This window comes from Salmo trutta, unplaced genomic scaffold (assembly GCF_901001165.1).
Source record: "Salmo trutta unplaced genomic scaffold, fSalTru1.1, whole genome shotgun sequence".
In the NCBI taxonomy this organism is placed as follows: Eukaryota; Metazoa; Chordata; class Actinopteri; order Salmoniformes; family Salmonidae; genus Salmo; species Salmo trutta.
Window position 1 is genome coordinate 86227 of NW_021822437.1, and position 15925 is coordinate 102151.

Below are 15925 nucleotides of genomic sequence, written 5' to 3' on the forward strand. Positions count from 1 at the left end.
ACTAATCCAAGACACCAATCAGGGTTTCTCCTACCAATGGGTGACGGCGGTAGTGAGGAAGATGATTTTCTGACCAGAATGCAGTTCCTCTCACAATATGAAGCTTTAGTGTTGTTTATTTTCTACAGATGTTGGAACAAAAAGTGACTACCAGGCATTAAATGCAGATACATAAATCTCTTCTCTTGTATTTTATTATCTGTGGTTAACCTGAATCTCAAGGTGATATTCCACAGTGATTTGCGATGAACGAAAAGTAAACACAAGACACCTTCACCCTACCAATATTTAAAGAGCCCATCCTGTCTTAATTTCATTGATCACTCAAACGGCCAAATCACCACCCCATTTCACAAAAATCATACTGGTCAGTAAGCAGGAAGCGGAGCTGAGGAAACCGATCCCTTGTCAAGTCTTTATGAAGACGGACACGCTCACTCGCAGTCAGACACTTCTCCATTGGCTCCTCTGCCAGCTCTCTGCCTGGTGATTGGCTCCTTGGATGGAGTGACACGGCCTTTACTGTCACTAGCAGAGGGGTGCGGCCTTAACCCTTGATCACCGCGATGGGTCGTAGTTTGATGGCTTTCTTGCTGATTCCGGCATCGTGACACGTGTTGACGACATCACACACGTTCTTGTACGACTCTGGAGCCTAGAAATGGTAAGAAAATACTGTTAGCCTTTATAACATTGTAGCCATGACCCACCCCACTGTAGCATGACCAGCTTGGGCGAAGCCTACCCCTTCCGTGACCAGCTTGGGCGAAGCCAAGCCTACCCCTTCCTTGACTAGCTTGGGCGAAGCGAAGCGTGACCAGCTTGGGCGAAGCGAAGCCTACCCCTTCCGTGACCAGCTTGGGCGAAGCCTACCCCTTCCGTGACCAGCTTGGGCGAAGCCAAGCGTGACCAGCTTGGGCGATGCGAAGCCTACCCCTTCCGTGACCAGCTTGGGCGATGCGAAGCCTACCCCTTCCGTGACCAGCTTGGGCGATGCGAAGCCTACCTCTTCCGTGACCAGTTTGGGCGATGCGAAGCCTACCCCTTCCGTGACCAGCTTGGGAGAAGCGAAGCCTACCTCTTCCATGACCAGCTTGGGCGAAGCCTACCTCTTCCATGACTAGTTTGGGCGAAGCGAAGCCTACCTCTTCCATGACTAGTTTGGGCGAAGCGAAGCCTACCTCTTCCATGACTAGTTTGGGAGAAGCGAAGCCTACCTCTTCCATGACTAGTTTGGGCGAAGCCACCCTGATGGCGATACCCTGGTCTGCCAGCTTATCCAACACGTCCTGGAAGTCGATGTTCCTGCGGGATTTGGCCCGAGACAGAGCCCGACCCTGCAGACAGGAGTTCAATGTTGAGTAACAGATAAAACATGTAGTTATTCTGGAACTAACAGGGAACATGTTCTTGATGATGAACGGATGGATGCAGTCGATCCTCACTACTTGTTATAATATGGACATTCCTTATCAAGTTACAACAGTGATGTAGCCAGGAACACAGACAGAGGAGGCGGGGTAAAGCGACAGAGAGGAGGCGGGGTAAAGCGACAGAGAGGAGGCGGAGTAAAGCGACAGAGGGGAGGCGCAGTAAAGCGACAGAGGGGAGGCGCAGTAAAGCGACAGAGGGGAGGCGCAGTAAAGCGACAGAGGGGAGGCGCAGTAAAGCGACAGAGGGGAGGCGCAGTAAAGCGACAGAGGGGAGGCGCAGTAAAGCGACAGAGGGGAGGCGCAGTAAAGCGACAGAGAGGAGGCGGGGTAAAACGACAGAGAGGTGCAGTAAAGCGACAGAGGGGAGGCGCAGTAAAGCGACAGAGGGGAGGCGCAGTAAAGCGACAGAGGGGAGGCGCAGTAAAGCGACAGAGGGGAGGCGCAGTAAAGCGACAGAGGGGAGGCGCAGTAAAGCGACAGAGGGGAGGCGCAGTAAAGCGACAGAGGGGAGGCGCAGTAAAGCGACAGAGGAGAGGTGCAGTAAAGCGACAGAGAGGTGCAGTAAAGCCTTACCGCTCCGTGGCAGGTGGTGCCGAAGGTCTCCGTCATGCCCTGCTCTGTGCCCGTCAGGACGTAACTGCAGGTGCCCATCGTGCCCCCGATCAACACCGGCTGGCCTGTCAGCTGATTGGACCAGAAACAGGAAGCGTTTTAAAAACATTGTCTCCGCATCAAAATGGCACCCAATGCCCTCCCTATATAGGGCACTACTTTAGGGCTGCCAGATAGGGCTGCCAGATAGGGCTGCCAGATAGGGCTGCCAGATAGGGCTGCCAGATAGGGCTGCCAGATAGGGCTGCCAGATTGGCCAGAGCCAGAAACACATATGGATTAAGGTTAACTATAATATTATGTATTGATGTTGAGGGGGGGGTACCTGGTAGTCTACAGGGATAAGAGGGGGGGTACCTGGTAGTCTACAGGGATGAGGGGGGGGGGGTACCTGGTAGTCTACAGGGATGGGGGGGGGGTACCTGGTAGTCTACAGGGATAAGGGGGGGGGGTACCTGGTAGTCTACAGGGATGGGGGGGGGTACCTGGTAGTCTACAGGGATAAGGGGGGGGGGTACCTGGTAGTCTACAGGGATGGGGGGGGGGGTACCTGGTAGTCTACAGGGATGGGGGGGGGTACCTGGTAGTCTACAGGGATGGGGGGGTACCTGGTAGTCTACAGGGATGGGGGGGGGTACCTGGTAGTCTACAGGGATGGGGGGGTACCTGGTAGTCTGCAGGGATGAGGGGGGAGGTAACCTGGTAGTCTGCAGGGATGAGGGGGGGGTACCTGGTAGTCTACAGGGATGAGGGGGGGGGGGTACCTGGTAGTCTACAGGGATGAGGGGGGGGGGGGTACCTGGTAGTCTACAGGGATGGGGGGGGTACCTGGTAGTCTACAGGGATGAGGGGGGGGGGGGTACCTGGTAGTCTACAGGGATGAGGGGGGGGTACCTGGTAGTCTATAGGGATGAGGGGGGGGGACCTGGTAGTCTACAGGGATGAGGGGGGGGTACCTGGTAGTCTACAGGGATGAGGGGGGGTACCTGGTAGTCTACAGGGATGAGGGGGGGTACCTGGTAGTCTACAGGGATGAGGGGGGGGTTACCTGGTAGTCTACAGGGATGAGGGGGGGTACCTGGTAGTCTACAGGGATGAGGAGGGGGGGAGTACCTGGTAGTCTACAGGGATGAGGAGGGGGGGATGAGGGGGGGGTACCTGGTAGTCTACAGGGATGAGGGGGGGTACCTGGTAGTCTACAGGGATGAGGGGGGGTACCTGGTAGTCTACAGGGATGAGGGGGGGGGGGTACCTGGTAGTCTACAGGGATGAGGGGGGGGGTACCTGCTAGTCTACAGGGATGGGGGGTAACCTGGTAGTCTACAGGGATGGGGGGGGAGTACCTGGTAGTCTACAGGGATGAGGAGGGGGGGATGAGGGGGGGGTACCTGGTAGTCTTCAGGGATGAGGGGGGGGGGGTACCTGGTAGTCTACAGGGATGAGGGGGGGTGTACCTGGTAGTCTACAGGGATGAGGGGGGGTACCTGGTAGTCTACAGGGATGAGGGGGGGGGTGTACCTGGAAGTCTACAGGGATGAGGGGGGGTACCTGGAAGTCTACAGGGATGATGGGGGGGTACCTGGTAGTCTACAGGGATGAGGGGGGGTACCTGGTAGTCTACAGGGATGAGGGGGGGGGGTGGGGGGAGTACCTGGTAGTCTACAGGGATGAGGGGGGGTGTACCTGGTAGTCTACAGGGATGAGGGGGGGTGTACCTGCTAGTCTACAGGGATGGGGGGTACCTGGTAGTCTACAGGGATGGGGGGGGGGGAGTACCTGGTAGTCTACAGGGATGAGGGGGGGGTACCTGGTAGTCTACAGGGATGAGGGGGGGGTACCTGGTAGTCTACAGGGATGAGGGTGGGGGACCTGGTAGTGTACAGGGATGAGGGGGGGGACCTGGTAGTCTACAGGGATGAGGGGGGGGACCTGGTAGTCTACAGGTATGAGGGGCGGGTACCTGGTAGTCTAGAGGGATGAGGGGGGGTACCTGGTAGTCTAGAGGGATGAGGGGGGGGTAACCTGGTAGTCTAGAGGGATGAGGGGGGGGTACCTGGTAGTCTAGAGGGATGAGGGGGGGGTACATGGTAGTCTAGAGGGATGAGGGGGGGGGGGTACCTGGTAGTCTACAGGGATGGGGGGGTACCTGGTAGTCTACAGGGATGAGGGGGGGTGGGGGGAGTACCTGGTAGTCTACAGGGATGAGGGGGGGGGACCTGGTAGTCTATAGGGATGAGGGGGGGGTACCTGGTAGTCTAGAGGGATGAGGGGGGGGTACCTGGTAGTCTACAGGGATGGGGGGGTACCTGGTAGTCTACAGGGATGGGGGGGTACCTGGTAGTCTACAGGGATGAGGGGGGGGGGGTGGGGGGAGTACCTGGTAGTCTACAGGGATGAGGGGGGGGTGGGGGGAGTACCTGGTAGTCTACAGGGATGAGGGGGGGTGGTGTACCTGGTAGTCTACAGGGATGAGGGGGGGGGGTACCTGGTAGTCTACAGGGATGAGGGGGGGGTACCTGGTAGTCTACAGGGATGGGGGGGTACCTGGTAGTCTACAGGGATGAGGGGGGGGTACCTGGTAGTCTACAGGGATGAGGGGGGGGGTACCTGGTAGTCTACAGGGATGGGGGGGTACCTGGTAGTCTACAGGGATGAGGGGGGGTGGTGTACCTGGTAGTCTACAGGGATGAGGGGGGGGGGTACCTGGTAGTCTACAGTGATGAGGGTGGGGTACCTGGTAGTCTACAGGGATGAGGGGGGGTAGTACCTGGTAGTCTATAGGGATGAGGGGGGGGGGGTACCTGGTAGTCTACAGGGATGAGGGGGGGGGTACCTGGTAGTCTACAGGGATGGGGGGGGGGGGAGTACCTGGTAGTCTACAGGGATGAGAGGGGGGGTACCTGGTAGTCTACAGGGATGAGTACCTGGTAGTCTACAGGGATGAGGGGGGGTGGTGTACCTGGTAGTCTACAGGGATGGGGGGGGGGGGGGGGGTACCTGGTAGTCTACAGGGATGAGTACCTGGTAGTCTACAGGGATGGGGGGGTGGTGTACCTGGTAGTCTACAGGGATGAGCGGGTGGTGGTGTACCTGGTAGTCTACAGGGATGAGCGGGTGGTGTACCTGGTAGTCTACAGGGATGAGCGGGTGGTGTGGGGGGAAGGCCCGGGTGGACCCCTTGCGGTGCAGCAGCAGAGTCTTCTGTTTCCCATCTACCATGTGTTCCTCCACCTTGGCGATGTTATGAGACACGTCATAGATCACATGCATGTCCAGGTCATCAGGAGTGGTGGTGAACACCTTGGCAAACGCCTGGAGGAGACAGAGACACGGAGGAGTCACACTGAGGGGGAAACGGAGGAGTCACACTGAGGGGGAAACGGCTACACAGAGGAGTCACACTGAGGGGGAAACGGAGGAGTCACACTGAGAGGGAAACGGAGGAGTCACACTGAGAGGGAAACGGAGGAGTCACACTGAGGGGGAAACGGAGGAGTCACACTGAGGGGGAAACGGAGGAGTCACACTGAGGGGGAAACGGAGGAGTCACACTGAGGGGGAAACGGAGGAGTCACACTGAGGGGGAAACGGAGGAGTCACACTGAGGGAAACCGGCGACTCGGACTAGCCACCCGCCTCGGGTGGGGTCAGTTACCCGTCTCGGGTGGGGTCAGTTACCCGTCTCGGGTGGGGTCAGTTACCCGTCTCGGGTGGGGTCAGTTACCCGTCTCGGGTGGGGTCAGCCAGCCACCCGCCTCGGGTGGGTTCAGTTACCCGTCTCGGGTGGGGTCAGTTACCCGTCTCGGGTGGGGTCAGTTACCCGTCTCGGGTGGGGTCAGTTACCCGTCTCGGGTGGGGTCAGCCGGGGTCAGTTACCTGTCTCAGGTGGGGTCAGTTACCTGTCTCGGGTGGGGTCAGTTACCTGTCTCGGGTGGGGTCAGTTACCTGTCTCGGGTGGGGTCAGTTACCTGTCTCGGGTGGGGTCAGTTACCTGTCTCGGGTGGGGTCAGTTACCCGTCTCGGGTGGGGTCAGTTACCCGTCTCGGGTGGGGTCAGTTACCCGTCTCGGGTGGGGTCAGTTACCCGTCTCGGGTGGGGTCAGTTACCCGTCTCGGGTGGGGTCAGTTACCCGTCTCGGGTGGGGTCAGTTACCCGTCTCGGGTGGGGTCAGTTACCCGTCTCGGGTGGGGTCAGTTACCCGTCTCGGGTGGGGTCAGTTACCCGTCTCGGGTGGGGTCAGTTACCCGTCTCGGGTGGGGTCAGTTACCCGTCTCGGGTGGGGTCAGTTACCCGTCTCGGGTGGGGTCAGTTACCCGTCTCGGGTGGGGTCAGTTACCCGTCTCGGGTGGGGTCAGTTACCCGTCTCAGGTGGGGTCAGTTACCCGTCTCAGGTGGGGTCAGTTACCCGTCTCAGGTGGGGTCAGTTACCTGTCTCAGGTGGGGTCAGTTACCTGTCTCAGGTGGGGTCAGTTACCTGTCTCAGGTGGGGTCAGTTACCTGTCTCAGGTGGGGTCAGTTACCTGTCGCGTGAGGAAGGTCATAGAGGAACGGTTGACCCAGGCATAGTTTCCGGCGGCGGCCATTCCTTTCAGGTAGTCCTGTCCCTCCTCCGAAAAGATACGGGCGCAAGCCAGCTGGCGATCGTTCACCTGGATCTTGTCTCGCTTCATCGCCTTCTCCATGGCAACCAGGGCATCTACCAGAATATATTACAGTACCAGTTAAAAGTTAAGACCCCAAATCATTCAAAGGTTTTTCCTTCAGTGCCGTCAGAAGTATTCAGACCCCTCAACTTTTTCCACATTTTGTTACGTTACAGCCTTATTCTCAAATTGATTAAATAGTCCCCCCCTCATCAATCTGCACACAATGCCCCATAATGACCAAGTAAAACGTTTTTTTTTGTGCTAATTTATAAAAAAAATAAGAAACAGAAATAACATTTACATAACTATTCAGACTCTTTAACTCAGTACTTTGTTGAAGCACCTTTGGCAGCGATTACAGCCTCGAGTCTTCTTGGGTATGTGACGCCCCTCCCACTCTGCCTGACGCCCCTCCCACTCTGCCCGACGCCCCTCCCACTCTGCCCGACGCCCCTCCCACTCTGCCCGACGCCCCTCCCACTCTGCCCGACGCCCCTCCCACTCTGCCCGACACCCCTCCCACTCTGCCCGACACCCCTCCCACTCTGCCCGACACCCCTCCCACTCTGTCTGCCGTCTTCTTTCTCTTTGCTCTCGTTTTCCTTATTAGGATGGTCGGGGGGCGGAGCTGGGAGCGTCGTCAGCGATACAGGACACACCTGGGCTCCGGGTGTGTCCCAGGATAAATCCACCACTTCCCTATTCATCGAGGAGACTCTCTCCATGCAGACACACTGATAGATTTTGGTAGTGGCCATTTTGTTTGTTTACGTTGGTACCTTTCAACATCCCTCATTATCACATTTATACACGCAACCACTCACTCACACTACGGATTACTGACTACACACACACTATTGTTAATTGTATTTAGTTTACTTCAGTTAATAAATATATTTTGTTATTCGTTATCGCCCCGTTGTCTCCCTTTTTGTTACGAATTTCGAGCCGGTTCGTGACAGGTATGACGCTACAAGCTTGGCACACCTGTATTTGGGGAGTTTCTCCCATTCTTCTCTGTAGATCCTCTCAAGCTCTGTCAGGTTGGATGGGGAGCGTCGCTGCACAGCTATTTTCAGGTCTCTCCAGAGATGTTCGATCGGGTTCAAGTCCGGGCTCCTGCTGGGCCACTCAGAGATTTGTCCCAAAGCCACACTTCTGCGTTGTCTTGGCTGTGTGTTTAGGATCGTTGTCCTGTTGGAAGGTGAACCTTCGCCCTCTGTCTGAGGTCCTGAACGCTCTTGGAGCAGGTTTTCATCAAGGATCTTTCTGTACTTTACTCCATTCATCTTCGCTCGATCCTGACTAGTCTCCCAGTCCCTGCAGCTGAAAAACATCCCCAGGTTTCAGGTACCAGATTTCCTCCAGACGTGACGCTTGGCATTCAGGCCAATCTTGGTTTCATGAGACCAGAGAATCTTGTTTCTCATGGTCTGAGATTCCTTTTGGCAAACTCCCAGCGGGCTGTCATGTGCTTTTTACTGAGGAGTGGCTTCCGTCTGGCCGCTCTACCATAAACGGCTGATTAGTGTAGTGCTGCAGAGATGGTTGTCCTTCTGGAAGGTTCTCCCATCTCCACAGAGGATCTCTGGAGCTCTGTCAGAGTGACCATCTGGTTCTTGGTCACCTCCCTGACCACGGCCCTTCTCCCCAAATTGCTCAGTTTGGCCGGGTGGCCAGCTCTAAGAAGAGTCTTGGTGGTTCCAAACTTCTTCCGTTTAAGAAAGATGGAGGCCACTGTGTTCTTGGGGACCTTCAATGTTTTGGTACCCTTCCCCAGATCTGTGCCTCGACACAATCCTGTCTCGGAGCTCTACAGACAATTTCTTCAACCTCATGGCTTGGTTTTTGCTCTGACATGAACTGTCAACTGTGGTACCTTATATAGACAGGTGTGTGCCTTTCCAAATCATGTCCAATCAAATTAAATTTATGAAAGGTGGATCTACAATCAAATTGTAGAAACATCAAGGATGGAAACAGGACACACCTGAGCTCATAGCAACGAGTCTGAATACTTATGTAAAGTATCGATTTTTTGTTTGTAATAAATTTGCCAAAACTTCTAATACATGATTTTCACTTATGGGGTAGTATGTAGATTGAGAATGTGTATTTATTTCATCCATTTAAGAATAAGGCTGTAACGTAGCCTTATTATAAAACGGATCAATCATTCTTCCCCCCCCCTATGTATATTTGTACCTTTTTGATTTAACCAGGTAAGTCATTGAAAACACTAATCATTTACAACAACCTGACCAAGATAAGAAGCAATACACCGTGCAGCAACACAGACAAGTGACCACGTCACAGACAATTCTTTAAAAACGTAAACAAAAACAGAAAAAAAAGCATATTTCCAACATGGTTAGAGAGAGCAGTCCTACCTGTCGCTACCTGGTGACCCAGCCCTCTGCTGCCACTGTGGATCATCACACACACCTGGCCCTTGTGGTCGATGCCCATCTTCTTCGCAGCATAGTCATTATAGATCTCATCCACCACCTGGATCTCAGCGTAGTGGTTTCCTGCCCCCAGAGTGCCGAGCTGGTACAATACCATAGAATAGAATAAGGATAGGTCATTATAGATCTCAGCGTAGTGGTTTCCTGTCCCCAGAGTGCCGACCTAGAACAATACCATAGACTGGGCCATTATAGATCTCAGTGTAGTGGTTTCCTGTCCCCAGCAGGAACAATACCATAGACTGGGCCATTATAGATCTCAGTGTAGTGGTTTCCTGTCCCCCCCCCCCCCCCCCCCCCAGCAGGAACAATACCATAGAATGGGTCATTATAGATCTCAGTGTAGTGGTTTCCTGTCCCCCCAGAGTGCCGAGCTGGTACAATACCATAGAATGGAGTAAGGATAGGTCATTATAGGTTAGGGAGTGGTGTTACCTGAGGCAGGCCTCTCTTCTTGGCCTTGGAGGAGACCTTGTTGGGGTCGGCCTGCAGCATCCTGCCGTATTCCTCACAGTGCTCCTTATCTTCTGCCCAGGCATAGCCTTCTCTCAGGGACCAGTCCACTCCCATCTCTAGAGCCTCCTCTAGATCCCTGTAACAGACACCAGGTTATCAGTCTCTAGACAGCCTTCTGTCAGGGACCAGTCCACTCCCATCTCTAGAGCCTCCTCTAGATCCCTGTAACAGACACCAGGTTATCAGTCTCTAGACAGCCTTCTCTCAGGGACCAGTCCCCTCCCATCTCTAGAGCCTCCTCTAGATCCCTGTAACAGACACCAGGTTATCAGTCTCTAGACAGCCTTCTGTCAGGGACCAGTCCACTCCCATCTCTAGAGCCTCCTCTAGATCCCTGTAACAGACACCAGGTTATCAGTCTCTAGACAGCCTTCTGTCAGGGACCAGTCCACTCCCATCTCTGTCGCCTCCTCTAGATCCCTGTAACAGACACCAGGTTATCAGTCTCTAGACAGCCTTCTCTCAGGGACCAGTCCACTCCCATCTCTAGAGCCTCCTCTAGATCCCTGTAACAGGTCATTATGGGGTGTTGTGTGCAGAATGAGGCTGTAACGTAACGAAATGTGTAAAAAGTCAAAGGGGTCTGAATACTTTCCGAAGACACTAACCTAAACCCTGCTCTATCCAAAGGGATTGGGTTAATGTTGTACCTTAACCCTGCTCTATCCAAAGGGATTGGGTTAATGGTGTAGTGGTGCCTGCAGACAGCAGGGTGTTGGTGTAGTGGTGCCTGCTGACAGCAGGGTAGTGGTGTAGTGGTGCCTGCTGACAGCAGGGTATTGGTGTAGTGGTGCCTGCAGGGTATTGGTGTAGTGGTGCCTGCAGACAGCAGGGTATTGGTGTAGTGGTGCCTGCAGACGGCAGGGTATTGGTGTAGTGGTGCCCTCAGACGGCAGGGTATTGGTGTAGTGGTGCCTGCTGACAGCAGGGTAGTGGTGTAGTGGTGCCTGCTGACAGCAGGGTAGTGGTGTAGTGGTGCCTGCAAACAGCAGGGTATTGGTGTAGTGGTGCCCGCAGACAGCAGGGTAGTGGTGTAGTGGTGCCCGCAGACAGCAGGGTATTGGTGTAGTGGTGCCTGCAGACAGCAGGGTATTGGTGTAGTGGTGCCTGCAGGGTATTGGTGTAGTGGTGCCTGCAGACAGCAGGGTATTGGTGTAGTGGTGCCTGCAGACAGCAGGGTGTTGGTGTAGTGGTGCCTGCAGACAGCAGGGTGTTGGTGTAGTGGTGCCTGCAGACGGCAGGGTATTGGTGTAGTGGTGCCTGCAGGGTATTGGTGTAGTGGTGCCTGCAGACAGCAGGGTATTGGTGTAGTGGTGCCTGCAGACAGCAGGGTATTGGTGTAGTGGTGCCCGCAGACGGCAGGGTATTGGTGTAGTGGTGCCCGCAGACAGCAGGGTATTGGTGTAGTGGTGCCTGCAGACGGCAGGGTATTGGTGTAGTGGTGCCTGCAGACGGCAGGGTATTGGTGTAGTGGTGCCTGCAGGGTAGTGGTGTAGTGGTGCCTGCTGGGTAGTGGTGTAGTGGTGCCTGCTTACTTGGCGGTCATAGGGATGACTCCCTTGGACCCGACTCCGACGGGGATGTGGTCGAACAGGGCCTGAGCCAGCTGCTCCTTGACTGGCTGGACGTCTCCCTCGTCTAGGTTGGTCCTCAGTAGACGCACTCCACAGTTAATATCAAACCCCACACCACCTAGTACACACACACACACACACACACACACTCCACAGTTAATATCAAACCCCACACCACCTAGTACACACACACACACACACACTCCACAGTTAATATCAAACCCCACACCACCTAGTACACACACACACACACACACACTCCACAGTTAATATCAAACCCCACACCACCTAGTACACACACACACACACACACACACACTCCACAGTTAATATCAAACCCCACACCACCTAGTACACACACACACTCCACAGTTAATATCAAACCCCACACCACCTAGCACACACACACACACACACACACACACACACACACACACACACACACACACTCCACAGTTAATATCAAACCCCACACCACCTAGCACACACACACACTCCACAGTTAATATCAAACCCCACACCACCTAGCACACACACACACACGCCACAGTTAATATCAAACCCCACACCACCTAGTACACACACACACACACACACACACACACACACCACAGTTAATATCAAACCCCACACCACCTAGCACACACACACACACACACACACACACACGCCACAGTTAATATCAAACCCCACACCACCTAGTACACACACACACACACACACACACACACACACGCCACAGTTAATATCAAACCCCACACCACCTAGCACACACACACACACACACACTCCACAGTTAATATCAAACCCCACACCACCTAGCACACACACACACACACTACAGTTAATGTCAAAACCCACACCACCTAGCACACACACACACACACTACAGTTAATGTCAAAACTCACACCACCTAGTACACACACACACACACGCCACAGTTAATATCAAACCCCACACCACCTAGTACACACACACACACACACACACACACACACTCCACAGTTAATATCAAACCCCACACCACCTAGTACACACACACACACTCCACAGTTAATGTCAAAACCCACACCACCTAGCACACACACACACACACACACACACACACACACACACAATGTCAAAACCCACACCACCTAGCACACACACACACTCCACAGTTAATATCAAAACCCACACCACCTAGCACAAACACACACACACACACACACACACACACACTTAATGTCAAAACCCACACCACCTAGCACACACACAGAGTTAATGTCAAAACCCACACCACCTAGCACACACACACACACACACACAACCAGTTAATGTCAAACCCAGACCAGAGATAGACAGGACAGCCTGTTGGACTGTGTGGATCCTCTGTACCTGGGGATACGACAGCGTTGGGGTCACTCATGTCGAAGGCAGCCATGTTTCCGATGGCAAACCCATACCCCGAGTGGCAGTCTGGCAGGCCGATGGACCTCTGAGGGAGAGAGAGACAGAGAGGGGAGAGATACAGAGGGGAGAGAGAGAAGAGAGCGAGAGGTTTGAGGACACAGGTTAAGAGTAATCCTGGTCTGACAAACAAACTCATTGGAGAATCTCCATGTTTAAGTGCGTCGTAGTCCGTGACCAGGCTAAATACATGTCTGGGGGCAAACAGCCCCTGTCAGATATTACAGAGTGTCAATATGTCTGTTTATAGCTCGTTAGATACCGGTTGTTAGCTTCATCTCCTGCTGACTTGTGTTAAAGGCCTGATCCAGACCAGCGCTTCTCCACTTACATGGACTATTCCAGGCAGAGCTGCAACGTTTCCAATCTGTTTCATGGCAGGGAGAAACCCACCAAAACCTGAAGACAAAATAACAACCAAATCAGTCAAATCAACAGGGAGAAACCCACCAAAACCTGACGACAAAATAACACAACAAAACCCAAATCAGTCAAATCAACAGGGAGAAACCCACCAAAACCTGACGACAAAATAACACAACCAAACCAAACCAGTCAAATCAAGGGGGGGGGGGACAATACAGGAGAGAGCTTGTCTGTTATTAATACGGCATCATCATGTTATTGTTGTTGTTGTTTACCTCCTCCTTTACACGCGTTACGCAGCTCCTCAAACATCAGCTTCTCCAGAGACTCGTTGACGTAAAACACTCCTTCCACCTGGAATGAAACGATGATTAAACTAACTATATATATATATATATATATATATATATATATATATATATATATATATATATATATATATATATATATATATATATATATATATATACACACACACACTATAATACAGGAGTGGGCTTGTCTGTTGACGTAAAACACTCCTTCCACCTGGAATGAAACGGGAAGGATTTGATGATTAAACTAACTATATATATATATATATATATATATATATATATATTATCCAGCTTGACTCTGTTGTTTCTCTTGTCTTTTTGTATGTAGAGAAGGTGTAAAAGCATAGTAACTACATTAACTAGCTAACTAGCTAACCTAATGTGGCGTATCAGCTGTCAAGTCCCATACTCCACATTAGGTTAGCTAGTTAGCTAGTTAATGTAGCTACTATGCTCTTACACCTTCTCTACATACAAAAAGACAAGAGAGACAACAGAGTCAAGCTGGATAGTAGCGAGCCACGTCTGAAGCTGGTAAACTACGGACATGTGTTAAAGTTAATTCATTCCGTATAGTTAGTTTAATCACCTGCATATTCGGGACGAAACCTTTCTTGATTCGCCAGCAGTTTTTGTCAATCTTGTCCAAATATTGTAACTCGTCATTGTACGATCGACTCATGATTATGATTATTATCTATCCGGCTGTTTAATAATAATTTGACTTGTATTTCTGCAGTGTCTGATTCTGTCCTGAACCAACAGACTACGGCGCCTCGCAGACGCGTCCGGATAAAAACGCGTTTTTCAAAACGGTGATATATGACGCAGCTGGAAATGTTTTTTTAAATTAATGAATTGCGTTTATTTATTTTGAATGGATTGAAATATTGATCTTAGATAACATCATATTATAGTCGTGCCTACCAAATACATGTTTCCTAATATCCGAGCAACGTTAAAAAAAATGTTTGTTGACAACATTAGTGGTCATTTATTTTTCCTAAATGTGTTTTGTCATTTTTGACTTTCCGTAGTTGAAGTCAGAACTCTACTCGCTTTCCGTAGTTGAAGTCAGAACTCTACTCGCTTTCCGTAGTTGAAGTCAGAACTCTACTCGCTTTCCGTAGTTGAAGTCAGATCTCTACTCGCTTTCCGTAGTTGAGGTAAACAAGCTGATATCATTGTTGACCATCTAGCTTCTGTCAAAGCCTCTTCTATCTTCTCGTTACCGTGGAAATCTTCAACTATCTCTACTCTTTAGTTAACATGAAATGTATGGTGTGAAATGATTAAGGCTTGCAATAAGTTAACAAGAGACAACAACTAAACTAAAGTAAGCGAAACGCTGCTGGCTAGCTAGCTAGCTACTAGCTAGCTGCACTTGTACATCTAGGTTTGCATTGTTCTAGCTAGATAACACCGGAAGTGTGCTGTGCATAATGAAATATATCTGTATACTGTAGGAATTGCTAGGCCAGTGGACCTGCTATAACGTTAGGTCGTTACACTGATGAACGTTTGTCATTTTGCTTTCATAATTCAGTCTTTCTTAAGAACACAGTTGGTAAGAAATGAAAGTGAAAGAATTCCAGCTAGCACTGTATTTCTAGTGTAAACAGGTGACTTGGCTTTGCCAAGTGTTTTATACCTCATTGTGAAAACTGACATCATGCTCAGAAAGTTGGACGCTTTGTGAAAACTGACATCATGCTCAGAAAGTTGGACGCTTTGTGAAAACTGACATGCTCAGAAAGTTGGACGCTTTGTGAAAACTGACATCATGCTCAGAAAGTTGGACGCTTTGTGAAAACTGACATGCTCAGAAAGTTGGAGGCTTTGTGAAAACTGACATCATGCTCAGAAAGTTGGACGCTTTGTGAAAACTGACATGCTCAGAAAGTTGGAGGCTTTGTGAAAACTGACATCATGCTCAGAAAGTTGGACGCTTTGTGAAAACTGACATCATGCTCAGAAAGTTGGAGGCTTTGTGAAAACTGACATCGTGCTCAGAAAGTTGGACGCTTTGTGAAAACTGACATCATGCTCAGAAAGTTGGACGCTTTGTGAAAACGTTTTTTTTTTTTTTGGAAGATGCCAGTAATGATTCATGATGAACCAGGGAGAGAAGACCACATTTAAGTGTCTTGGGTCTGAATTATTGAATTTGTGTCCTTAACCTGTCTGATGGTGTTCTGTGTGTTGGTTACCTAACCCTGTCCGTCGGTCTCTCTCCCCCCCAAGCATAACCCTGTCCGTCGGTCTCTCTCCCCCCCCCCCCCCCCCAAGCATAACCCTGTCCGTCGGTCTCTGTCTCCCCCAAGCATAACCCTGTCCGTCAGTCTCTCTCCCCTCCCCCAAGCATAACCCTGTCCGTCGGTCTCTCTCCCCCCCAAGCATAACCCTGTCCGTCGGTCTCTCTCCCCCCCCAAGCATAACCCTGTCCGTCGGTCTCTCCCCCCCAAGCATAACCCTGTCCGTCGGTCTCTCTCCCCCCCATGCATAACCCTGTCCGTCGGTCTCTCTCCCCCCCCAAGCATAAC

At 51.8% G+C, this 15925-nt stretch overlaps 2 protein-coding genes across 3 annotated transcripts in view; one reads left to right on the top strand and one right to left on the bottom strand.

Annotated features, from left to right (window-relative positions):
- Positions 1-162: 162 nt before the first annotated feature.
- On the bottom strand, positions 163-14167 carry LOC115182283 (tRNA-splicing ligase RtcB homolog). 2 transcript variants are annotated; one of them, XM_029743899.1, is made up of 12 exons: positions 13972-14167; positions 13341-13419; positions 13031-13098; positions 12628-12727; positions 11211-11367; positions 9595-9751; positions 9082-9241; positions 6566-6741; positions 5169-5357; positions 2007-2117; positions 1218-1337; positions 163-655 (listed from the first exon to the last, which is right to left on the bottom strand). In XM_029743899.1, exons 1-12 carry the CDS (start codon positions 14062-14064, stop codon positions 548-550), a joined length of 1518 nt encoding a protein of 505 aa, XP_029599759.1. In that variant the 5' UTR covers positions 14065-14167; the 3' UTR covers positions 163-547. The 2 variants fall into 2 exon arrangements, with proteins under 2 accessions (XP_029599759.1, XP_029599758.1); XM_029743898.1 differs by having other exon boundaries at positions 5136-5357.
- A 347-nt stretch (positions 14168-14514) lies between these two features.
- fbxo7 (F-box protein 7) overlaps positions 14515-15925 on the top strand; it is a 30094-nt gene continuing 28683 nt past the window's right edge. The window contains exon 1 of the mRNA XM_029743889.1: positions 14515-14718. The gene's annotated coding sequence lies outside the window, so the exon portion shown is untranslated. The remainder of the gene's footprint in view (positions 14719-15925) is intronic.

Excerpts from the sequence above, each read along its gene's own strand:
- LOC115182283 (XM_029743898.1), bottom strand. The coding sequence starts at position 14,064 with ATGAGTCGATCGTACAATGACGAGTTACAATATTTGGACAAGATTGAC. Across the intron at positions 12,728-13,030 it reads CTCTGCCTGGAATAGTCCAT|AGGTCCATCGGCCTGCCAGA; the intron begins GTAAGTGGAGAA and ends TCTCTCCCTCAG. Across the intron at positions 6,742-9,081 it reads GGGTCACCAGGTAGCGACAG|ATGCCCTGGTTGCCATGGAG; the intron begins GTAGGACTGCTC and ends ATATTCTGGTAG.